Raw genomic sequence first — 27,150 nt, forward strand, 5'->3', positions numbered from 1 at the left:
AAATATCTTACCTGTTCATGAATGTCAACCATCACAGCATTCTGCTGTTGTGGATGTGCAGCAGGATGAAGCATACGTGGGGATACATTCGGCGGGTGGAAAGCCCTGGGTTCTTCTACTGTCGGCTGCTGACCATAGGAAAGGTGATGATAATTTTCATCTTGGCTAATGGAATTGTGACGAGAAAGTCTATCCCTTCTTCCTCTTTGTCGTCTTACTGGAGGGCTAGTAAAGGAAAGAATTAAACAGTTTACTGGAGGGAAATGTGTAATAGGTTAATGATCTATTGTTTGAATTAAATTGTAATGCTAAACATATTATAGGGGTATTCCATTCTGGACACTTATAACACATCCACAAGATATGCCATAAATTTCCAACAGCTGCAGGTCACACCTCTGCACCTATCTTGAGATCTAGCGCCCCTCGACCCTCTCTGGCCTGCTTGTGGCTGAAGGATGTGGAAAAGAAGCCAAGAACAACCAAAGCTGGCACCAGAAGCAGTAAAATGATGGCACCTGAGAATGGGACAGAGATGCTAGAGAAGCCGCAGGAGGTAATACCTGGTTATTATTTCTTGTTTATTGCAACAACCAAAGCATATTAAAACAAAGATTTTTTTGCCACACAATTCCTTTAACTCCCACAATGCTCAATGGGAGTAGTGCAAACAGCTAAGCACCATGAGTCCCCCAAGTTACAAAAATTGCGTAGCTAGTCGTACCATGCTATTTGCTTAGCTCCCATTTAATTCTATGTGAGCCATGATAATTACGTAAAACACCTGTTACACCAGTTCCGAGCTTCCTGACCACCTTTGACCCCATTTGAAAAGTACATATTCCATGCTAGACATGACCTGCTGCTGTGCAAGACCTTACTAGCATGTGGGACAGGTGCAAATTTCCTAGTGAAAAAGCAAGCAGTATAAGTACCTCATCTTACTACTTTGCACAAGTAGACAATATGAATGCTCTATTTGATCATGTGTACCTAGTCAATGTGGAAGAGATCAGGTTTCTCCTACCTGTGCAGCAGAAACACTGCTGAAAGTACAGGAACTAAAGCTGGTCATGCAAGTCACGAATTTACATGAATGAAATGTCAGATCTAGACCTTTTTAATGCGGTTTTGAAATGTGAATGAGGGCAATAGAGGGTAAAGGGGAAGGTGTCCTCAAAAAAGATCAACTATTGTTCAAATGGGCACTGTCAGATACAAAACCTTTTATATGTTGGCAAAACATTAACCTTTCTAATATACTTCATAAGAAAATCTCACTTTTTTTTATAGAGATCATGGTTTTGTCCAAGCTGAAGCACAGGCATGGACAAAGTCCAGTAAATATGGGGGGGTCTAGTACTCCTCTGTGCTATCTCTAGGGATCAACCGATATCGATTTTTTAGGGCCGATACCGTTACTCTGTCACCTTTCAGGCCGATAACTTATACAGATATTCAGGTATAAATTATCGGCTATTTCAACCCCCCCCCCCCTGGCGGGGCAGAAGCCGTTGCAGATCAATGATTTAAAGCGGACGCTTTAAATCAATGAACTGCAGCGGCTTTTGCAGGGCCAGAGACCACTGCCCGCTTCTTTCCCCCTGCCTGTCCTGGGGTCCTGAGTCTAACCACCACAGTTTCCCCCATCGCCTCCCCCCCCCCCCCATCCTCTGCCCACATACCGCTGCTGCCCATCGCCTCCCCCGATCCGCGGTGTTATAATTACCTGTTCCTTCTGGCTCAGTCGGCGTCCTGCGCTGTCACTGTGAGCACCGACGGTGACGTCACTCGTCATTGTGCAGCGCACAGCAACAGCGCAGGACCCAGAAGGATAGCAGACCCCAGGAACAGGTAATTATAACACCGGGGATGAGGCGATGGGGTGGCGGCGGTATGTGGGCAGAGGATGGGGGGGGGGTGGTCAATGGCGGCGGTATGTGGGCAGAGGATGGGGGAAGGCAATGGGGCAGCAGTGGCGGCGCTCATCTCTGGCCAGGGGGTGGGGCATTATCGGCATGGTAATTGCCGAAACCGATAATGTCCAAAATCGTGATCAGCCAATATCGGCCAAACCGATAACCGCTCGATCCCTAGCTATCTCCTGTCTGATAGGACTCCTCTGTGCTCTCTCCTGTCTGATAGGACTCCTCTGTGCTCTCTCCTGTCTGATAGGACTCCTCTGTGCTCTCTCCTGTCTGATAGGACTCCTCTGTGCTCTCTCCTGTCTGATAGGACTCCTCTGTGCTCTCTCCTGTCTGATAGGACTCCTCTGTGCTCTCTCCTGTCTGATAGGACTCCTCTGTGCTCTCTCCTGTCTGATAGGACTCCTCTGTGCTCTCTCCTGTCTGATAGGACTCCTCTGTGCTCTCTCCTGTCTGATAGGACTCCTCTGTGCTCTCTCCTGTCTGATAGGACTCCTCTGTGCTCTCTCCTGTCTGATAGGACTCCTCTGTGCTCTCTCCTGTCTGATAGGACTCCTGTGTGCTCTCTCCTGTCTGATAGGACTCCTGTGTGCTCTCACCTGTCTGATAGGACTCCTCTGTGCTCTCTCCTGTCTGATAGGACTCCTCTGTGTGAAGGATGAGTGCAACACTTAAGAGACCAGTCCTCAAAATCCAGAGGCAGAAATAATGCTAGTTCTAAGTGCTTACACTAGAGTGTGCTACAGTGAAATCTCCCTTTTACAGTTTTTAATTCCCCGGCAGAGTCCCATAGGACTTTATGTATTTGCATCCTCTGAATAGGGGACATTCCAAATAGCGGTTGTGGACACACCAGAAAGGGGACATCACACTCCCAATAGGGGACAAAACACACCCAATAGGGGACAGCCAGACTTATGTGCGGCCCTACCTTGTACACAGGGCTGCTGTCAGGGGGGTACAGCCAACCACCAAGTAAGTGGCTGCGGTTCCCAGGGGACTGCCTTGTAGCAGCCAAATCATCTCCCCCATGCCAAATCAATCCCCCCCCCCCCATGCAACATCATTCCTCCATTCTCTCATCCCCCTGTTCTTCTTACCTGTCCAGCAGGCAGTGATGAGTGACTCTCCTCTGCGCCGTACCCACAAATTTATGGAGCGTCACTCATGACTGCTGGCAGCCGCCCCTGCCCTCACTGAGTCAAGCGCAGAGGAGAGTGACAGTTTGGCATTGGGGGGAATAATTTGGCATTGGGGGGGGGGGGGGGGGGAGCTGCTGTATAATACAGAGGAAGTCATTTTCTTTTTTAATTTTCCGGTCTGTCCACAGTGCTCTCTGCTGACACCTTTGTCCATGTCAAGAACTGTCCAGAGCAGGAGAAATTTGTTATGGGAAATTGTTCCTGCTCTGGACAGTTCCTGACATGGACAAAGGTGTCAGCAGAGAGCACTGTGGACAGACAGAAAAGACATTCAAAAAGAAATGAACTTCCTCTGTGTTATACAGCATCTGATAAGTACAGGAAGGATTAAGATTTTTAAATCTAAGTAATTTACAAATCTGTAACTTTCCACCAGAGAACCTCTTAAACTCTATTGTTAGGAGGGAGCATCCTCCATACATGATGCAGTTAGGGAGGACTTTGTGAAAAAGGTAGGCAATGCAGTCATGTTAAATAATGGCAGACATGAGGAAAAGGTAATATGCTGTGATGCCTTTTTTTCTTGGTTGCTATAAGCTCAGTCATTGGGACACATCTGTCATGAACAACTTCCTGTCAACAGGAGCTCAGACTAGCCCAGAAATCTAAGCAGAAAATAAATGGCGATTTGCTACTTTTACACATGGTATTGTCATCCAGAGCTACAACCTTCACAGACCAACCATAAATGACAAACACAGCCATCTAAAATAATGTACAGTGTTTGATCAGTTTAAACTGAGCTGTCAGCAGTGATATAAGACTGTGGCTAGCTTCTTATTAGGATTACAGGCACAATTATTTAAATCTCCACAGCCCTTTTCCAGCATCGGGATGCAAGCCTTTTTTGTTAAATTTGTAAAGGAGGCTTAAGTGCCCAATGGGTATTTACCAGCATGACAAGAGCCCAGGTGTATCCAGCTCATTGTCTCTTATTCACTGCCTCAAAGGCTAGGCATATGTAAGCAGGCATGAAGGTGGAAAATAAGAGAAGATAGGCTGGATAACCCTGGCCTCGTTCCATGCTGGGGAATGCCCCCTGGGCACTTGAGCCTCATTTGCAGATTAACAAAACATTTACATCTCCTCTCTGGACAGGACTATGGGGGAGATTTATCAAAGACAGTCCCTGTGGACATAGGCACAAGAGACTGCAGGGCACCCTACTGACTTGTACAGGAGACTTTCTAGACATGTTCAGTGACCCATGAACAGGTCCTTGTGCAGGGAGTGGGGGGATTGACCTCTGAGTATCACTTATTGGGACTGATGTGATCCTCTTATTTATACACTGGTGGTATCTCCTTTTACTGCAATCCCATCTGTGATCATTAAGACACTACTGGAAAGTGATCTGTACAGTATAGGAACTATTAGGTAGTGGTGCACCGAAATTAAGGTTTTGGGGGAAAAAAACGAAACTGCAAAACTACAACTCCCAGCATGTTGCACTATATAGCAGTGGCTCTGTAGCTGGTGCAGTACAACGCTCAGCAGGCAATGACAACTACCAGCAATGCATAAAGAGCAGTAACACAATAAGGTCCATGTACTACTATAGTACAGCCTTTGGTTGTCAGGACATTCTGAGAGTTGTAGTTCTGCACCAGCTGCACAGCCACAGAAAGCAGTACATGCAAAGTTTATTCATGGGTTTCTGTCTGTAACACATGAATAAACTTTGAGTATGTACTGCTATAGAGCAGTGATATGCTACCTATAATACTGCCCCCCTCAAGCTTAGCCCCATCTACCACAATTCATGACAGGTCTTTCAGCCAATATAATCACTGCATAGCCCCACCTACTCTATGGAGTCATTGCAGGTGCTGTATACACAGTCTCATCACAGGTCAGCCCCACCTGTATCCCTTTCCAGCACAGTGTAGGATACCATTCTTATGGTGCCTCTTTCTTCTGCCTTTTCCCAGGATGAGCGCATCCATCTCTCCACCTGACTAACACCCACCCCCCAGCAAGCCATCCCCAGCTTTACATGCACCAGAGACAATATGTCATAAGTCCCATGGTCTCCAGGGGCTGTGGTTATGCTGCAGTGGGTAAGTGTATAGCAGGGTGGATGGGATTTAATGAAGTAATGCTATCCACCCATCCACAGCAAAGCCCCCTAGAGACCATCTGACTTATCACATCTTTTCTCTGGCTACATGAAATGCTGGGAAAGGACACATCAAAACTGCACACAACGTAAAATGAGCAGGTGCAGTGATCAAACGCCACATCCAATCTCTGCACAGCCAGAGGATTTAAAGGAAAAGTAAGGCAGCGTTACAGAACCATTTCAGTAATGTTGTGATGTCAGACTAAATAAAAAAAAAAGTTCAAAAAGGTAGACCTGGATGTTTTTCTGGAAATATATATTAATATTACAGGTTATGGATACTAGACTAAAATACTATTATATGGACCTGTAGGCCAGGTCCATATAATAGTTTGGTATCAACTAAAGTGCTGGCTGACTTATTCTTTGTCTGTATTGCACATACGGGGGAGTGGCTACCTCCATGTTGGCCTTGCACCCCACCCACCTCTATCAGGTGTGAATATAAGGTGTCCTGGATGTTCCAGATCCTGCCATGCTTACTGAATTGTTCACACAGAGGCATATTCACAGTGTAGGGTCCGTCCCAGGAGGCTACCTTATCGCGGTGGGACGGTCCAAGCTATTTGACCGCCGGCGGAGACAAATTTGCGAGCTAAGTGCCTCACTATTTCATAGTTTCACATTTGCATCTATTACACCATAGCTGTATAGCTCTCCATGTTTTAACTACATATTCATGTTGCACCTATATCCTTGTGCTGGCAGTGTGCTGCTGCATTCTTCTGTTACTAGACTTCTATGGATAGAAGATCCATGGAATTATTCTTATTGCCATGTTGGAATCTGGAAGGAATTTTTCCTCTGTCATGGGGAAACTAGCATCAGCTTTATGTTTTTTTTTTTCCTTCCTCTGGATCAACACAGTAGGGTTTTGATGGACTTGATGACTTGTTTTTTTGGACCTGTGTGCCCTGACTGCCTGGTACTTAGACGTACAGGAATGTCCAGAGTCCCTTTGCGGCTATTAAAGGGGTTATCCAGGAAAAAAAACTTTTTTTTATATATATCACTGGCTCCAGAAAGTTAAACAGATTTGTAAATTACTTCTATTAAAAAATCTTAATCCTTTCAGTACTTATGAGCTTCTGAAGTTTAGGTTGTTCTTTTCTGTTTAAGTAATCTCTGATGACACGAGGTTTGCTATGGGAATTTGCTTCTAAACTGGGCGGTTCCCGTGACACGTGTCATCAGAGATTACAGAAAAGAACAACCTTAACTTCAGAAGCTCAAAAGTACTGAAAGGATTAAGATTTTTTAATAGAAGTAATTTACAAATCTGTTTAACTTTCTGGAACCAGTTGATATATATAAAAAAGTTTTTTCCTGGAATACCCCTTTAAGTAAGCATAGGAGCTGCTCTCGTGTCAAAGACAGCGGGTCTTGGCTGCTATCAGCAGCCAGGGACCCGCCGGTAAAAGTGGACTTCCGCCAATAACCCTCAGATAACGTGATAGATACTGATTACAACATCCGAAAGGACAGTGGGTGAAATCGTGGTGGCACCATCAGTAAAAACGGCTGCCGGAGCTCTACTTACCTACTCCTGGCTGTCCAGAGACCAGAAATGTAGATTGCAGATAAAACTGATCAGTATTAGCTATTAATAGAGTGCTATAAATAGTCCCCTGTGGGGAATAAGTGTGTAAAACAAAAAACAAAAATGTAATAAAAGTGAATAAGCTGATGAAAGAGTGTTTGCTTTGTTGGCTGAACACTGATCATTTCACATGGGCTGATTATGAGAAACGAGTGTGCCTAGGAATGCTAATTTGCCTGATAATTGGCATTCTTAAAAGACCTTTAAATTAGTGAAATATTTGAGTCCCTTATTGTGTGTCACATGTGTGGCATTACCTTCTTCTGTTGCGCGCAGGAGTGTTGCATCTTTCCCCTGAGAAATGGTGCTGATTGGGACGGGCCGAAGGAGGCCGCCTATTTGATGACATCTCCCATGGTCGCATTGGCGGTGATGGTGCAGGTGATGGCGCTGTGTAATCAAAGACTGAATTTGATAGTCTCTGTCTTTTTGGACTGGGACTGTCTTCGTTCTGAAAAACAGGAAAATGTACACGAATGAAAAGAGGATGCAACACAGAACACTTATACAATACTGCAGAACTAGAGAAAGAACATGAAAAACAAAAACAAGGTTACTTAGCTACCATGTGGCTAGTGATCGTGTACAATTTGGACGCACTGCCTATTTTCATCCATTCTAACTGCTGCAGTTAGGCATCCAGCCACTCTGTAACCTCAATTCAGCATAAGGAGGATAAAGAGGTAGCTCCCTATCTGAGAAATGTTTATAGAACGGAGGCATACATTGATTTGTATATTATGGATAACTGCTGATATTATCCAGCACCAGAAAGGTTACTAAGTATGTAAGCACACCCTGTGAGGCAGAAGATTTAATGTGCTGCTTAGTCTAGAAGCAATGAAAACTGTGGATGAAGAAACACAAAATGTCGTTTTCTGCTGAAACACTCATCCTTACATGTGGTCACATCCAACATTGTGGAAATAGAGGCACCTCTACTGTATACAATTTACAGAGGCATTTGCTGCTTTAAAAGCTATTTCGTGTCTATAAATGGAAGAAAGAAAGATCAAATATCAGAAATGAAGAAATTCTACCCAAACTACCCTCCATCCTTACTAAATACATAAAATGAAAATAATTGTTTGCCAGACTGTATAATAGGTTCCTGAGGTTTGTATAGATAAAGCATAAACTGCATACCTGCATTACATGTTCACTCACTAACTGGGGTCCTACTATTATTATCCAGACATTTCTAAGACAAGAAGTAACGTGTACTAGGGCTGGGCTGGATACCGGTTCATACCGAATGCCGACATTTTTGGGCTGCACGATATGAATTTTTCCCATACCGCAATACCAGTTGGGCCCCTCCCCCTTGGGAATAAATTACCAGCGCTGCGCTGTCCCCACATTTGGGAACTAACCATACGTGACCCGCCAGCACTGTTCTGCCCCCCCCCCCCCAAATCATGTGACCCGCCAGCGCTGTTCTGCTCCCCCCAATGAATGATCAGCCCAGTGGGGTACTACTCACATATGTCACCTGCAAGCACTGCCCTCCTCCTCTTTGTTGGGGGCCGTCGGCGCTGGAACTCTATACTTTACGCCAGTGGTCTTCAACCTGCGGACCGCCAGCTGTTGCAAAACTACAACTCCCGGCATGCTGGGAGTTGTAGGTTTGCAACAGATGGAGGTCCGCAGGTTGGAGACCACTGCCGTACACTGTATCCCTAATGCCCGGACTGCAAAAGATAAAGAAAATAAACTTTAACTTACCTACAATCGGCCTTACGCTGGGAACGGGAACGTCGGACAGCCGTCAGCCTATCACCGGCCGGAGCGATGTCCCGCCTTCTTACATGACAGTGCATTTAACCTATCAGTGGCCGGGGAGGGACATCGCTGCGGCCGGTGATAGGCTGACTGCTCTGACGTTCCAGTCCCAGGGAACAGTGTGAGGCAGACGTAGGTAAGTTAAAGTTTATTTTCTATATCTTTTGCAGCCCGGGCATAGGGATACAGCATACAGCAGTGGTCTCAAACCTGCAGACCTCCAGATGTTGCAAAACTACAACTCCCAGCATGCTGGGAGTTGTAGTTTTGCAACAGCTGGAGGTCCACGGGTTGGAGACCACTGGCGTACAGTATAGAGTTCCAGCGCCGGCTGCCTGCAACAAACAGGAGGAGGGCAGTGCTTGTGGGTGACATGTGAGTAGTACCCTGCTGGGCTGATAATGGGGGGGGGAAGAACAGCGCTGGTGGGCAACATGATTTGGGGGCGGAGCAGAACAGCGCTCGCGGGTCACATGATTTGGGGGGCCTGGGTGGGGGTGGTGGTGAAAGAAATACCGTTATATACTGTGGAACCGCCATAAGTTATAAAAATACCGTGATACACATATTTGGTCACACCGCCCAGCTCTAACGTGTACATTTTAGATCTTTACAGACATTTATATACAGACTAAACCGTGCATAAATAAAAATAAGATCTCTGAACTAGTACAGTCAGTACTTTTCAGCTATACGCAATCGCTATTCTTGTCTGTTGCTTACACGACTTCAGAGACAGAAACAAAAAGCAGCTTCTGTGTAAAATGTCATTTTGTGAGGCCATGCTTTGTTTCTCTTTCCATAAGCAAACTGAACATTGCATGTGAGATAGTAAACACTTGGTGCAAGGGAAGCATCTAATCTGACACAACTACTCTGGAAATACACTGGCAACTCAGAAGAAATGACACCAAGCACAGCAATCTCATCAAAGTTACTCAAATTGATTTTTCAACACCATTTGCATGTCAAAGCCAGAACACTACATGAACTCCTTTTAAATACAAATTGTGTTATGCAAACACCAATTCAAGGCCTTTGAAATCCAAAAAAACCTGTTTGCATTACCCCTTTCTTTTCCAAGTAAAGAAAATGCATCAAACCAATTTCAATCTGGCTACCAGTGAAACAAAGGAGGCCAAACATGTCTATTTTACTGCTGCATCATCAAGAGACATATTCCATTTAAAAGTAACCTCCCACATCTCTGTCGAATGGCAGCAGGTTCAAGAGTGTGCATACAAATGGAGATTCGGGAGGTGCTTGGGTTAGGGCCACCATCTGTGACTAGGATTTTGCCTAACGGTCTGTTGTGAGGATGACTGCAGGGGCTCGGAGTGCAGGAAGTGAGTAAAGTTTTGTTCTATCCCACAGAATGGTCATACCATTGAACCCCCCCCCCCCCCCGTTGCTGAATAACCTCTTTATGCACTATGGGTAGGGTCACGGATTCTCGGCGTATTTTACGCTGCAGATCCGTCGGTGACCTGACCCATTTTGTGCCTCCAGCTGTTGCCACCCCCATTCCCCCCCCCCCCTCGCTCTGCCCCTGGCCTGCTTGCAGCAGCAATATGCCGCTACGAGCAGCCACACAGAGGGCCTGCGAGTGCACTCTGACATCGCGTTACTTTGTAATGACATGTACACTGCACAAGCCCTCAACTCAGACATTGTGGAGCAGCCACGATGTCCGAGTACACTGCACCACAGTGTCAGAGTGCACTCGCAGGCCCCCTGTGTTGCTGCTTGTAGCATCGGATTGTCACTGTGAACAGGCCAGGGCGGAGCAAGGCGGGGGAAAGGGGTGGCAACCGCTGGAGGCATAAAATGGGTCAGGTCACCAGCGGATCTGCTGCGTAAAATACGTGTGACCCTCCCCTAAAGGGGTATTCCACTGGCAAGTGTTCGGAACATTTAGTCGGCCATGCCCCTCAATGCAAGTCTATGGGGAGGGGGCATGATGGCCACCACGCCCCCTCCTATAGACTTGCATTGAGGGGCCTGGCCGACCCCAGCAGCACGAACATAGTGTTCGGAACTAAATGTTCTGAACGCTGGCCAGTGGAGTACCCCTTTAAGCTTCAACTGGGAGCAAATATGAGAGTACATGAAGACTCCAGGGATAAGCCAGTTGGAAAATCTTCCAACGTTTGGATAAATGGTGTTGCAATGAATGCTATACAGTTTATGCCAAAATCTTGAGTAGACAAAATGGCAATATTTTGGCCCTTCAATTGTAGACCCCTTTTCAATCCAAGAAAGTTTGTAGAGTTAAAAGAATGTCATTCCTGTATGCGCAAGGTTTTGGCACAACTACTTTCCCAGCAATGAAGGCTCTGCTGATTTTGTAGCATTTTTGAACCATCCCTTCAAACTTGACATTATCATTCACTTATGTGCATACAGGATGCCATACAGGCCTTAGACTACCCTGGCATCTGTTTAACAAATATATTTTTAACAGGATCCGGTATATATAGAATAGCATGTTCTACTAAACTGTTCCATAAAAATTTCAAACAAGCAGATTGGTTGCTAAGGGTAACTGCTTCACTTTTTCTGTACAGGTTTTCCAAGTTTAGACCACCTATTAGTACACCCCCAACCTATAGCCATTAGATCCTGCTTCCTTGTTAAGTGAGACGTAGAAGTATAGCAAAATACATAAGAATCCTGGCACATTTGCTGTAGTAAATCTGATGCTCAGCAAAAAGAAAAATAGCCAGCACAACTACCTAATACATGGGTGCACGCTGCTGTGGCAAATAAAAAGTATACAAAAAGAAGGTTGCAGCAGCACTCTTGGTGAAAAAAAAAAATGGAGGCTCTTAGTGCACTTTTTGATCAAAATGTGTCCCCCATCCACCACGCGGAGGTGGCCCCATTTCAGATGGGACCCTAACACTCATTTCACTCACCTCTGCTGCGCTAAGAGACTCAATTTTTTGACCAAGAGTGCTGCTGCAAGCTTCTTTTTTGTATACTCTGTTTTTGCCACAGCAGCGTGCACCCATGTATTAGGTAGTTATGCTGACTATTAGAGATAAGCGAACTTCCAGCAATTCGATTCGTCACAAACTTCTCGGCTCGGCAGTTGCTGACTTTATCCTGTATAAATGAGTTCAGCTTTCAGGTGCTCCGGTGGGCTGAAAAGGTGGATACAGTCCTAGGAAAGTCAATGCATACGGTTTCCAATACGGTTCCATACGGTTTTCACATTGAAAATGTATACGGGAACTGTATTGCAAAAACATGGTGTGAATGCACCCTAAGAACTGCTGCCGCCGATGGTCTAGGCTGAAGAGAATTGTATTCCCCTACATGTGGATAATATGTCTGTGCAGGTTTTTCTGCCCCAGGATGTAAACAAAAATGTTTATCCATTGACAGAAAACAGATGATGTAAAATGGTAAGGAACTGACCTACAAACCACTTCAACAGCTTTAGAATTATTACGTTTTATTTGAGGGGAGGGAATATATGATGGCGGAAAACAACAAAATGTTAAAAGATACCTAGGTTATACATGGAGCAAGGTATGCTGAATGATTGATATAAGCATTCATTCCCAATCAGTCTCTGATCGGATTATATGTGGCCAGAACAATAAACTATTTGTTGTCTGTGCATGGCCTGCTTCATAGAATCACCGTGCTGCACAATCATTCATATATACTCCGCATGATCATTGCACCAAGAAAATGGACATAAATGAGCACCATTCAACTGGTATATATATAGCTGATCCCCATTAGTTACAGGCAGTACATCTGCCTGTGTAAAAGAACCCTTAGATCCTCAGGCTATGTTCACACTGTGTTTTTGGTTTTGATCTTTCTCTCAAGAGCTCTCCAATCAAATCAGAAAACAGAAAGGCCTTTATTAAATCTGGTGTATGGCATCCCGAGCACATCATACATATCATGACCACACTAAACAATGGGAGAGATTTATCAAAACCTGTCCAGAGGAAAAGTTGCCTGCCCAATGAAACCAATCAGATCGCTTCTTTCATTTTTCAGAGGCCTTGTTAAAAATCAAAGAAGCGATCGGATTGGTTGCTATGGACAACTTTTCCTCTAGATAGGTTTTGATTAATCCCCCTCAATGTATCATAATGAATTCAAGTTTCTCAAGAAAAACAACTAAGTTTAAACTAATCTTGTGACATTTCGTGCATGCGTTTCTGAGCTTCTTTTCAGAAGCCCGCCACACCTAGAGATTGTAGTATTTTTAATACATAAAAAGAAAGAAAAGCATTAAAAAGTAATACTCCAGTGGAAAACTTTTTTTTTTAATCAACTGGTGCCAGAAAGTTAAATAGATTTGTAAATTTCTTTTATTTAAAAATCTTAATCCTTCCAGTACTAACTATTTGCTGTATACTACAGAAAGTTATTTTCTTTTTGAATGTATTTTTTGTCTGACCACAGTGCTCTCTGCTGACACCTCTATCCATGTCAGGAACTGCCCAGAGCAGGAGAGGTTTGCTATGGGGATTTGTTCCTGCTCTGGACAGTCCATGACATGGACAGAGGTGTCAGCAGAGAGCACGGTGGACAAGACAAAAAAGAAATCCAAAAAGAAGAGAACTTTCTCTGTAGTATAACGAAGCTGATTAGTATTGGAAGAATTAAGATTTTTTTTTTTAAATAGAAGTGATTTACAAATCTGTTTAACTTTCTGGGACCAGTTGATTTAAAAAAAATAATTTATATATATTTATTTTTTCCACCAAAGTACCCCTCTAAAAATGCCACTAAACATTGTCGGACAGCCGGGGGCAAGGTAAGACACCTCCCGCTGTCCTGTCAGTTGTTCAGGATGCTGCGGCGATCCCAAACCGTTCTGATGAGCTAACCGGCAGTGTATTCTCCCGTTTTAGACGCCGCAATCAACTTTGATCGTGGCATCCAAAGGGTAAATACCGGACATCAGCCCGATCGGATTTGTCAGGTATTAGCCGTGGGTCCTGGCTGCTGATAGCAACTAGGACCCAGCAGATAAGGGTGCTCAGCTTCTGAGCGCAATTCACAGATCGGGAGCCGGCCACAGGACGTAAACATACGTCCGTAGTCGTTAAGGGGTTAAAAGTACAAGTATGCTTTAAAGGCTACAGACACTTCTGCACTGCTTCTTAAATGCAGAAGTAAGCAACTTTCTAAATAGTCTCCATTAAACATTTCCTACTCTTTTACTGCTCTATAGTCTTGAACACCTTCATCTAGCGGGCTGTCCTGCTGCTTCTGACATCATTATGGAGACTTAGGAGTACTCTGTCAGATCTGTAAAAGCTAAAAGGCAATTCAAAGACAACTAGACAATATAGATGTGGAATGAAGTTTGTACTAGCAATTCCACTGGATACCTTGCACAAAAGCATTAACAGTTAGGGTTTATTCTATTCATTTACACTATTATCATATACTGGCATTCCAAGACTTACAAATAAATGCAGATGACACTTAAGCTTGACATTTTCATTCACAAACCACAATTGGAAATAATTCATAATGGAAACAATGTATGCAAACTCCGATCTACTCTGCGTCCTTCCTACCTGATGCATTTCAGCATGGAAAATCCATCAATAACAGATATGTCACTTCATTTATTGTACTTTGTGTGAACATAGACTTAGGCCAACTCTGGGGTGTTATCTGCAAATTTCTGCTAAGAGAATTTTAGTTAAACAGGCCAGACTCCGAAAATATAGTTGGTAAGTAAGCTAGGGCTGGGCGGTATGGCCAAATATGTGTATCGCGGTATTTTTGTAACTTATGGCGGTTCCACGGTATATAACCCCACCAAATTATTTATTAGATCAGCGCTGCGCTGTCCCCATCGGGGTACTAATCACATATCACCCGCAAGTGCTGCCCTCCTCGTCCTCCTGTTTGTTGCGGGCCGCTGGCGCTAACACTCTATACTGCACGCTGTATCCCTATGCCCGGGCTGCAAAAGGTAAACAAAATAAACTTTAACGCATGTTCCTACGTCGGCCTTACGCTCTTCCTGGGGATGTGAACGTCGGAGAGCTGTCAGCCTATTACCGGCTGCAGCGATGTTCCGCCTCGACCAGTGGTAGGCTGAGCCCACTGTCATGTAAGGAGCCAACTTCTTACATGACAGTGTGCTCAACCTATCACCGGCCGAATCGGAACATCACTGCGGCTGATGATAGGATGGCGGCTTTCCGACGTTCCATTCCCTAGGAAGCTGGTCCGGACCGACGGGGAAGGGGAGTTAAAGTTTAATTTTGTTTACCTTTTGCAGCCCGGGCATAGGGATACAGAAAAGACCAGTGGTCTTCAACCTGCGGACCTCCAGATGTTGCAAAACTACAACTCCCAGCATGCCCGGACAGCCGTTGGCTGTCCGGGCATGCTGGGAGTTGTAGTTTTGCCACAACTGGAGGTTGAAGACCACTGGTATAGAGTGTCAGTGCCGGTGGCCGCAACAAACAGGAGGACGAGGATGGCAGAGCTTGCGGGTGATATGCGAGTAGTACCCCGATGGGGGCAGAACAGCGCTCGCGGGTCATATATGATTTGTTCCCCGATGTGGAGACAGTGCTGCGCTGGGCTGATAACTCATTAATTCCCGAGGGGAGGGGCCCAACCGGTATCGCGGTATGGGTTAAAATTCATATCGTGCAGCCCAAAAATTTCGGTATTCGGTATGAACCAGTATACCGCCCAGCCCTAAAGTAAGCTGACCAGAAGGGAAGCAGAATATGATCCAATACATATATTGTTGGCTTGTAATCCACCCAAGACATTTATTCATCATGTATGAATAATAAGATTAAGTAACTAACACTCCTTAGAACATCCTAGTTCTGGATGAATGGAGGAACTAAATGAAAGTAGTAAATTCCTATTTAGGAACAGTATACACAGTGTTACTACATGTCATCAGGACTGTGCATACTACTGTAGTTTTTTAAATAACTATACAGCTTGTTTTATTTGAGGTCATAAATAGAGATGAGCGAACTTACAGTAAATTCGATTCGTCATGAACTTCTCGGCTCGGCAGTTGATGACTTATCCTGCATAAATGAGTTCAGCTTTCAGGTGCTCCCATGGGCTGGAAAAGGTGGATACAGTCCTAGGAGACTCTTTCCTCGGAATGTATCCACCTTCTCCAGCCCACGGGAGCACCTGAAGGCTGATCTAATTTATGCAGGATAATTCAGCAACTGCCGAGCCGAGAAGTTCGTGACGAATTGAATTTACTGTAAGTTCGCTCATCTCTAGTCATAAACTTGAAAGTGTTCTCTCCAAAACATACCAAGTTCAGCAACGATCTAAACCATAGCAGGCCAAAAAGCAGCTATAATGCTGTAAACACACATGCAATTTTTAAGCAGATTCAATTCTTCCTTTAAAACCCCCGTGGGCACAGAGCAGCAGAATCATATTGAAAACCGCGGAAAAATGCTGCAACAAAATTTAAAAAACTGAATTTTTCCACTGTATTCCGCTTGGAAAGTCTGTCATGTGAAACTAGCCACAAATACATAGCTCTTTAAATTAAAATTAACAAAATCTATTTTTCATAGCTTTGACATCAAAACCCCATTTCTCAAGTCTGAAGTGTGGAAAGGGGAAACACACACTCCAGGGAAAAGAAACAAATGCAATAAATGGATGGATGAAGAGTCCAGTGCTCAGGTACAATCATTGCTAGTACATTATTGAGTAATGACATCACAGCAGACCAAACTAATGTATATATATATATATTACCTTTTTCTTTTGGAGCAGTGGAGTGGAAAGAATTTCTGTACATTACTGTTGTTGCAATCTTTAAAGAGTACCTGTCACCAAACTAAACTTAATATATTGTTCCTTATGTAATTAGACACTTTGCTATTTACTTGCTGTTCATATTCTCAAACCTTTATTTGTTTTTAATGTTACTGAAAAAAACGGCCACTAAGAGGCTCTGTTCTGTTCCCTGTGCAAGTCAAACCGTTAGTTTGGTCTCTTATCAAGTCAGGAGGAGACCAAACTCAGGAAGTGCGTGCGGGATGTGGCGAGGCACAGCTCTTGCAGGCTTCAGTAACATTGTGTCTGCTGGGGAACGCCCACTTTCTCCTGCCGGGAGCTCACACAAATGTGAGCAGGGGGAAAGGTATAATACACAGCTTTAAACATTTTTAAGGGCAGAAGGGGTGTTAGGAGTAGTAAGGGAATATGATCTAAGTTAGGGTGCATTCACACTGAGTAATTCAAGAGGAATTACTCAACATCCGCTTTGCCATTGACTTCAATGTATTAAACGCTGCACTGTTCACACTGCGTAAATTCCGCTCGCAGAATTCCGTTCAGCTATAAGAACGAACATGTCATTGGTAAAAAATGTTTCTACTTGAAATAGTTTCCACACGGAAAGTCCGCACGAAAAAAATGAAAATGGGAAATTCCAATTGGTGGTTTTAGTCCAGAAAAAAAAATAAATAAATAAAAAGAAAGTTTCCACCTATATTCTGTGCGGTAAATCTGCATGGAATTCCTCGCAATTTTTGCATACGTTTCACGCAAAATTCTGCAGCTGAATTTTTACGTGAGGATTCCTCTCTTATTCCTCAGTGTGAACACACACTTAGTTTCCAAATTTTTTGTTTGATGACAGGTACTCATCAAAGCCTAAGTGAGGTTTAAATAGATTTCTGTAAATGCTAAAGAGAAACCTGCAGACAAGTTTTAGGGATCGACATCAATTTTTTAGGGCCGATACAGATAATCAGTCACCTCTCAGGCCGATAACTTATACCAGAATATCGGCATAAGTTATCGGCTATTTCAACCACCCCCGACGGGGCAGAAGCCGTTGCAGATCAATTATTTAAAGTGGGTGCTTTAAATCAATGAACTGCAGCGGCTTTTGCCTGGCCAGAGACCGCCGCTGCCACCCGCTTCTCTCCCCCCCTGCCTGTCCTGGGGTCCTGAGTCTAACCACAACAGTTGCCCCATCGCCCCCCCCCCCCCCCATCCTCTGCCCACATACCGCCGCTGCCCCATCGCCTCCCCCCATACCGCCGCTGCCCCATCGCCTCCCCCCATCTCCGGTGTTATAATTACCTGTTCTTGGGGTCCGCAATACTGCTGGCTCCGTTGGCGTCCTGCGCCGTCACTGTGCGCACTGACGGAGACGTCGCGTTGGGGACGTCACTCGTCATTGCACAGCAACAGCGCAGGAGCCAGAAGTATCGCGGACCCCGGGAACAGGTAATTATAACACCGGGGATGGGGGGCAATGGGGGCTGCAGCGGTATGTGGGCAGAGGATGGGGGGAGGCAATGGGGCAGTGGGGGCTGCAGCGGTATGTGGCCAGAGGATGGGGGAGGCAATGGGGCAGCGGCAGCGGTATATGGCCAGAAGATGGGGAGACAATGGGGCAGTGGCGGCGACGGTCGTCTCTGGCCGGGGGGCGGGGCATTATCGGCATGTTAATTGCCGATACCGATAATGTCCTAAATCGTGATTATCGGCCGAATATAAATTACATCGACCAAACCGATAATCGGTCGATCCTTAACGGTTACATTACAGCTAAAGAAGTTGTAGTTCTTTAAAGCTAAACACAATCTAGTACGATCACACAAGGTTTTTTATTTGTTGAAAATAAAACTATATTGTACATTTATATTTGCTGCATGCAGGAAGTACAGTAGCTGTCTATATCAGTTGTCTACAAGCTGGGGGCCTCAGATGTTGCAAAACTACAACTCTAAGCATGCCAGGGCAGCCAACAGCTGTCTGGGAATGTTGGGAGGTGTAGTATTACAATATTTCAAAGTCCACAGTTTGGAGATCACTGATCTATATACTTCAGTAATGATTGGACCTGACCAAATGGAGAGCGGGACCTAGATGTTAGGTTTGAGACAACACTTTCTAAGGACTGAACCAATATACTTTACATATTATGTTATATATCATATTATATATTACATATTATATCTCCCCTTCCTGATTTCTTAGGATAGAGTGGTTTTTCCCTGTGTGATTGAGATCAGAAACTAGAATGTCAGCCCCCTGGGCACTGATGTGATAATCTCTACCGCACTGCTGAATAAGTCTGTGCAATACAAGCAACAGGAGATAAATGAGGATTTCTAAAACCAAGATTTGGCGAAAATCAGATTCAACTGACTGGTGACACGTTTCAATTAGATTCAATAAATTGTTTAACCATTTGTGGACCATAAAACAACTTAAAATATTCAACCAGTCCACAAGTGACACTCCAAGGACTGATCATCAGGTGCTGCGTTACTGCAGTGAGTGTCAGGGGGCTAATATGTCACCCACATTTACAGAGGAAAACTACAATAAATATACAATTATTGTACTGTGAAAATGCCCCTAAAGTCTTATTACCTTGTGGAGTGCACAAAGTGAAAAAATTATTTGAATAACTAAATGAGAAGAAACTATTTTTTTTATATAATGAAGTCCCCCTCCATGATACAAATTTGAGATGAGTTCACACTTACAAAGTGACCACAGGTCCTCTTTATTAATAGGTTGCAGTAACCAGTAGATAGCTTAGGGTGGGCTGATCGCATTTCTTCTCACCCCCCCCCCCCCCCCCATCCCTTCACAGAGTCCTCTAAAAACACCAGACACCTGACAGTCCCCATTCAGATCAATGGTGTCAGTCATCTAATGAAAAGGGCATGGTCTCGCACAATGCACTCCATGAGACCACAACAGCTTCATTGATATGCATGTCAAAGTCCCACCCAGGCATGTCATCAGCCCCTACTGGATAGTACTCATTGTCTTCAACAGTGACCACAAAGTAACTTTTTGTTTTATTATTATTAATGAATTAAAAACTATTATTTAGTTAATCTATTTTATACAGTCATGGCCGTAAATGTTGGCACCCCTGAAATTTGTCGAGAAAATGAAGTATTTCTCACAGAAAAGGATTGCAGTAACATATGTTTTGCTATACACATGTTTATTCCCTTTGTGTGTATTGGAACTAAACCAAAAAAGGGAGGAAAAAAAAAGCAAATTGGACATAATGTCACCAAACTCCAAAAATGGTCTGGACAAAATTATTGGCACCCTTAATATTTGGTTGCACACCCTTTGGAAAAAATTACTGAAATCAGTCGCTTCCTATAACCATCAATAAGCTTCTTACACCTCTCAGCCGGAATGTTGGACCACTCTTCCTTTGCAAACTGCTCCAGGTCTCTCTTATTGGAACGTTGCCTTTTCCCAACAGCAAATTTAAGATTTCTCCACAGGTGTTCAATGGGATTTAGATCTGGACTCATTGCTGCCACTTCCGAACTCTCCAGCGCTTTGTTGCCATCCATTTCTGGGTGCTTTTTGACATATGTTTGGGGTCATTGTCCTGCTGGAATACCCAAGATCTAGGACGCAAACCCAGCTTTCTGACACTGGGCTGTACAGTGCGACCCAAAATCCATTGGTAATCCTCAGATTTCATTATGACTTTCACACATTCAAGGCACCCAGTGCAAGAGGCAGCAAAACAACCCAAAACATCATTGGACCTCCACCATATTTCCCTGTAGGTACTGTGTTCTTTTCTTTGTAGGCCTCATTTCATTTTTGGTAAACAGTAGAATGATGTGCTTTACCAAAAACCTCTATCTTGGTCTCATCTGTCCACAAGACATTTTCCCAGAAGGATTTTGGCTTACTCAAGTTCATTTTGGCAAATTGTAATCTTGCTTTTTATGTATTTGTCAGCAGTGGGGTCCTCCTGGGTGTCCTGCCATAGAATTAAATTTAAATGTCGACAGATAGTTCGCACTGACACTGATGCTCCCTGAGCCTGCAGGACAGCTTGAATATCTTTGGAACTTGTTTGGGGCTGCTTGTACACCTTCTGGAATATCCTGCGTTGACACCTTTCATAAATTTTTCTCTTCCACCCACCCCCAGGGAGATTAGCTACAATGCCATGGGTGGCAAACTTCTTGATAATGTTGCACACTGTGGACAAAGGCAAATCTAGATCTCTGGAGATGGACTTGTAACCTTGGGATTGTTGATATTTTTCCACAAATTTTGTTCTCAAGTCCTCAGACAGTTCTATTCTCCCCTTTCTGTTGTCCATGCTTAGTGTGGCACACAGACACACAATGCAAAGACTAAGGGAACTTCTCTCCTTTTTATCTGCTTTCAGGTGTGATTTTTATATTGCCCACACCTGTTGCTTGCCCCAGGTGAGTTTAAAAGAGCATCACATGCTTGAAACAATCTTATTTATCCACAATTTTGAAAGGGTGCCAATAATTTTGTCCAGCCCATTTTTGGAGTTTGGTGTGACATTATGGCCAATTTTTTCCTCCTTTTTTGGTTTAGTTCCAATACACACAAAGGGAATAAACATGTGTATACCAAAACATGTGTTACTGCAATCCTTTTCTGTGATAAATACTTCATTTTCTTGACAAATTTCAGGGGTGCAAACATTTACGGCAATAACTGTATGTATATTTAGCTTTTTTGTTTAGTTAATATTTATAAACAAATGTGTATTATGGGGGCTGCCATTAACCAGACCAAGTGTGCTGACGTCACTTCACGACACCAGCACACTTGCTCTACGGTAATGTAAGGACATAGGGGAATGCAAGCGCTTCTGGTTTATTTACAATTAGGGATTTTGGCGCGTGCGCTTGATCATGGGCACAGCAGGTCTTATGGGGGAGCCAGCTGCCATTTTTTTGAAGACCGGCATCAGCTTCTGAGGAGCGGGACCAGTGGCTGGGAACCATGTTTCTTCGGGCTTTCTCCGTTCCCCCGGTCTGTATGCACCATCCAGAGGTGCTGAGAAAGCGGAAAGCAGCAGACACAGGAAAGTTACGCAATTTGCGTAACTCCTATTGACTTAAATGCAACTCTGGAGTTACACAAACAGACTAGCCAGCAGGGCTATACCGTTTGTGTAACTCCCATTAAAGTCAATGGGAGTTACGCAAATTGCGTAACTTTCATATCTCGGCTGCTTTCTCACACAGCTTGAAACACAGCTTTCCCAGGCACCTGAAATGGCTAGAAATGTTAGTGCTTAAAAGATCATGTGCCATTCAGAAGCCTGGGGAAGCTATGTGTGAAGCTGTGTTTTCCAACCAGGATGTTGCAAAACTACAACTCCCAGCATGCTGGGACTTGTTGTTATGCAAGATCCTGGTTGGGAAAAACTGGTTCACACAGTGTCTCACTTCCATGCCAGTGTTTCCCAACCAGGTTTCCTCCAGATGTTGCAAAACTACAACTCCCAGCATGCACGTCCGTCAGTGCATGCTGAGTTGTAGTTTTGCAACATCTGGAGGATCTGGCTGAAATTTGGTGCAAAGTTTTTGCACAGTTTGTTTTTGTGCAATTTCAAAATAGACAACTTTGGTAAAAGTGACTGTGAAATGCAGTGCCTCATTCTTGACTATGTAGGTAGTGGGTGAGACTTATTAACTGCATATTTTTTTTTTAAAGGTGCAAAAATAATGCACAACCGTTCAAGAAAAAAAAAATTATGATGTTTCATGTGTGCAAAATTTAACAAAGTCTGTGTGCCATTTTGATAAATTTGGTGCACATAGTCCAAACACAGCCCAAAAAAAAAAAAGGCTGGGATGTGGCTGCACACAGACATATTGAAAATGTTCCCCCTATATTGCTCTTTTAGTATCAGATTACTACTCCTGGTTAACCACGGCTGCATGAATTCCGGACATGGTAATGCTAAATATCTGCACTATGCTTTATGAAGGGTGTTATGGTCCTGATAGCAGAAGGGACATGTCGGTGGGCTTCAATGCTTTTCTTGTTATTGTAAAAGCTTTTATTCTTGAAGTGTAATCCTATTATTGTTTATTTTTCAACTTTTCTTATTTATTGAATTTTTGGCAAACCCTTCTTTCCGGAGAGGACACTATCCCACCATAAAGTCCAGTTTACACCGAATGGTGATTAACTAATACCACAGGTAACACATCAAAGCCACACATTTTACCATGGTCCGTGGTTAATCTGAACACACTAGTTGTGTACATGCACCAAACTGAAATGGTTGCACGGCCTGTGATAAATATGGTGCTAGTACACATTTTAGGACACCACGTAAGGCCCCTTTGCTGCAACAATGTTCATGACTTTTTGATCAGTCTCCAAAATGTGCTCTACACAGCCAAGTAAGCAAAGTCCCGGATGGTGCAGGTTTGTGACAAAAAATGGTGTCTTTTCAGCCAAAGTCGCACATGAGAAATTTATGGCCACTGCAGAAAAACAAAAATACCTACACAATCATTAGAAAACAGTCTACACTGCAAAAATCAACATAATCTACATACAAAGATAAATCTCCCCTTATATGCTTATATTTTTTATCCATTAAATCAAATAAAATAAAAAAATAAAAAAAAGGGTATGTTTTAACCCGTAGATGACAGAGCATACGGTAAATGTATGCCCCCAGCGGTCTGGGACTTAATGCACTAGGGCATAAATGTATGCCGTGAAGTGACTTTATACTGATAACTCACTGCTAACGACAGGAAATGGCTAATCCACCACGCAGATCACATGATCTAAAGTATTATTGAATCCATCTTGTCGGTTTACTGAGGGGGCTGATTGGATCCCCGTAACGTGACTGCGGGGGTCCGATGAGCTAAAAAAGGGGAGGATCAACGATCTAATGATGAAGCCTAGCTCAGCCAGGCTGTATCAGGGGAGCGCTGATCACACTGTATAATGCCATGCAATAGGCATATTATACAGTGAATACAATCTAAAAATTGCATGAAAAAAAATAAACAAACATTTTCCCATTTCACCCCCCAAAAATACAAAAATTAAAAAAAAATCCTATCAGGTATTGCAAAATTGTCCAAACTACTTAAATATGTTTAAGATCCCACATGGTGAACAGGGTAAATCTAAGAAATATAAAAAGCCAAATGTAGTTTTTTGGTTACATCATATATCAGAAAAACATGAAAACAGAAGTGATCAGGAAGTCCCACAAATGGTGCTAATAAACTACAGAAAAAAAATTAGCCCTCATACATCCTTATTTACAGAAAAATAAAAGTTTATAGGTGTCAATAGAAGGATAATTTGAAGCATACTGATTATTAAATTAAAGAGTTGCAATAAAACAAAAAACAAAAATAATAATAATAATAATGATGATAATAATAATAAGGTAATGGTTTAATGAGACTGAATCAGAATGAAAAGTACATGTTATTTTTACCATAAAGTGCAGTGCAAAAAAGAACCCTCAAAAGTTTGTTTTGCCGTACATTTTATGGTTAAAGGGGTATTCCAGGCAAAAACATTTTTTTATATATCAACTGGCTCCAGAAAGTTAAACAGATTTGTATATGACTTCTAATAAAAAATCTTAATCCTTCCAATAGTTATTAGCTTAGAAGTTGAGTTGCTGTTTTCTGTCTAACTGCTCTCTGATGACTCACGTCCCGGGAGCTGTGCAGTTCCTATGGGGATATTCTCCCATCATGCACAGCTCCCGGGACGTGACATCATCATTGAGCAGTTAGACAGAAAACTTCAGAAGCTAATAACTATTGGAAGGATTAAGATTTTTTAATAGAAGTAATTTACAAATCTGTTTAACTTTCTGGAGCCAGTTGATATATAAAAAAAAGTTTTTGCCTGGAATACCCCTTTAAATGAAAGAGGTAAACTTCTTAAAAGCAAGGAGGAACAAACAAAAACAAAAAAATATGCAAAAAATTTAAAATGGGCTGTGTCGTTAAGAGGTTAAGCCAACTAAATAAAAATAAATAGGACACACACAACCATTTGTACTACAGTTCAATATTTCTGAAAAGATTCCAGACATCCAAAAGTTAATGTTAATATATACACCGGTATTTGTATATATTAAACTAAAACACCAAACAACCATGTAACACACTGACAAAAAATGTGTAACTGATGTGACTAGAAGCAAGATGCTAACCAAGACCCTTCCACACACTTCTATAACAGTCAGCACAACTTGTAAAATTGTACACCGTGGGGGGAGATTTATCAAAACCTGCGCAGAGGAAATGTTTACCAGTTGCCCATAGCAACCAATCAGATCACTTCTTTCATTGTTTAAAGGCCTTTTTTAAAAATAAATTCAGTAATGTGATTGGTTGCTATGGGCAACTGGTAAACATTTCCTCTGCACAGGTTTTGCTAAGTCACTGCTATACAAAGGCATACAAGCTGTATGTAAACTGCAATCTGCTGATGGCTTACTATTCTATAAAGACACATCTGCTGCTCACAAAGACATCACAAAGGTCATGAAGAAGAACAGCGATGTTACCCATAGCAGTGAGATTCAGCCTGTGACATCTCGGAGAATGAAGCCATTCTGATCACATAGGCTTCTCTTTACACTAAAATATGCGTAGGATTGCCACAATGTATCTGGGTCAATTAGGTGTACTGTGCCCCCCTAATAAAAATATACATTATCTAATTTCACTACAGTCTAGCCTACCGTTTCTCAACCTGGGACCTCCAGCTGCTGCAAAACTACAACTCCCAGCATGCCCGGACAGCCTTCGGCTGTCCGGGCATGCTGGGATTTGTAGTTTTGCAACAGCTGGAGGCACCCCAGTTGAGAAACACTGGGCTAGCCCGACATAAATGAGCACTCATTTTCCTACTGAAGAGCCTTAGTTACTGTAAACAAGGTGATTTGGGGCAGATTGGCCATGTGTAATGTGAGGATGACCACATAGTGACAAGTACTGGTGCCCCACGTTTTATCCTGTTAGGATAACCTGCTCCTTCCGACCCACCTCCATAATCACATTAGTGGACAAGACTTAGCTTTTCAGAAGATTAGGACTATATTTCCCTGTACTGAATACTCTACGGGTTGAGTATATGGACAAAGCAAGGAATAATGTATTAAAGAACTCCTGCCTCACACCTTATAAATCCTAGATATCTCACCTACTGCCCTATGGGGAACAATAGGCTAACAACATATTGGTTACCTGAGAAGAAACCGGTTTAGAACACACAGGCTTTGTACCTCCCGCAGTCCTGACAATGGCAATGATGAATATATAACCATGCAAATCGGAGACGTCACATATGCTCTTTCAGTTTTCCTTATTGACAAACACTATCCTACCTACATGAACACGTGCACACAAGCCAGCGGATGTACACATGCAAATGACAAGACACACCTCACTACATTAATCACACAGATAGGGTGACAAGAAGCACTCGGATGCCAGGCTTCAGTCACACATACCTATCCTAAGTGATCTGAGTGTATACTGCCATAACTGCCTTGCTCTAAGTTAAATGGGCACTGTCATTAAAACCAATTTTTGCTATTGCACTCCTTATGATTTCTACTTACTTTGTTTACCTTGTTTAATTTTTTTTATTAAGTTTTCTAGTTTTTATCTGTGTTTAAAAAAAAAAGCCGCCACTAGGTGTCTCCCTACTTGTCCAGAGCACATTTCCCCCTATCTCTTGCCCAGACTTTGGACTCCTGCTGGCCTGGCAGAAGTCCAAAATCAGGAAATCCAGTCTGGAGTGCTGAGGGTGGTGTGTGCAGCCTTAGCCAATCAGAGCTCATCTCACACCGAACTGCTCTGGGCTATGTGTAGCACAGGGAGGGAGGAAGTTCTCCCCTGTATGGCTTCAGATGATGTCACACCTGGTGGGGAATGCCCCTTCCCAGTCTGTGAATCTGACTGAGACTAAGCAGAAGCTACAGAGCAATATCAAGGTAGAAAAATAAAAAATAAAGGCAGAGGGCGGTTTATCATGATGGAGGATTATAAAATTTGACAAGATCATGAGAGGTACTTTTTAAATCTACGACAAAGAATAACTGAAGACTTGTACTAGGGACCTCCATGAATAACTCCAAAACATAACTGTTCCAGCTTACACCAACAGAGTCCCCATAGGCCATGTCAACCACCAAATATTATAAACAGTAGTATAAATTCCGACAACTCCCAGTATGCCCACCCCCACAGCTTGATAGGAGTTGTAGTTCATGTCAGCTGGTGAGAAACAGGTTGGGGAACACAGGATAACATAAATTCTCCATGGCCCTGCATGCTTATTACAGCAATCCCACTGAATGTAAGAGAGCAATTCTGTTGGGAATACTGAAATTCACCCTTCACATGCTTGCAAGCATTCGGTCCGATATAAAATCTAAATAGTAAGACAGTATAATTCATTCAGTAGATACAGCCCACTATTAGGATCCATGTGCTTCCCGTCTGTTTTTACCCGGAAATAGAGAAATAAAAAAAGGCTAAAGGATGACAAGACATCTATGCATGATGCTGTGATTAAGATCAGGAGTAGGCCCATTCACATAACCGTTTTAGCATGTGTCAGATGTATACTTTTTTTTCTTAAAAGTATGCTTTTATAGTTCTGTTTACATTTTTTAACAGATCAGTAAAAAATTAAGCTTCCATTTGTGTTAACAAAAGGATG

At 43.1% G+C, this 27,150-nt stretch overlaps 1 protein-coding gene across 6 annotated transcripts in view; it reads right to left on the bottom strand.

Moving 5' to 3' along the window:
• RNF38 (ring finger protein 38) overlaps positions 1–27,150 on the bottom strand; it is a 316,802-nt gene that overhangs the window by 18,360 nt on the left and 271,292 nt on the right. For all 6 annotated transcript variants that reach the window (XM_056518279.1, XM_056518281.1, XM_056518280.1 and 3 more), the window contains 2 exons: positions 7,107–7,300; positions 12–225 (listed from right to left, as the gene is read on the bottom strand). In XM_056518279.1, coding sequence (XP_056374254.1) covers positions 12–225; positions 7,107–7,300 — 408 coding nt within the window. The remainder of the gene's footprint in view (positions 1–11; positions 226–7,106; positions 7,301–27,150) is intronic.

The sequence above is a fragment of the Hyla sarda genome, chromosome 1, assembly GCF_029499605.1.
Source record: "Hyla sarda isolate aHylSar1 chromosome 1, aHylSar1.hap1, whole genome shotgun sequence".
NCBI lineage: Eukaryota > Metazoa > Chordata > Amphibia > Anura > Hylidae > Hyla > Hyla sarda.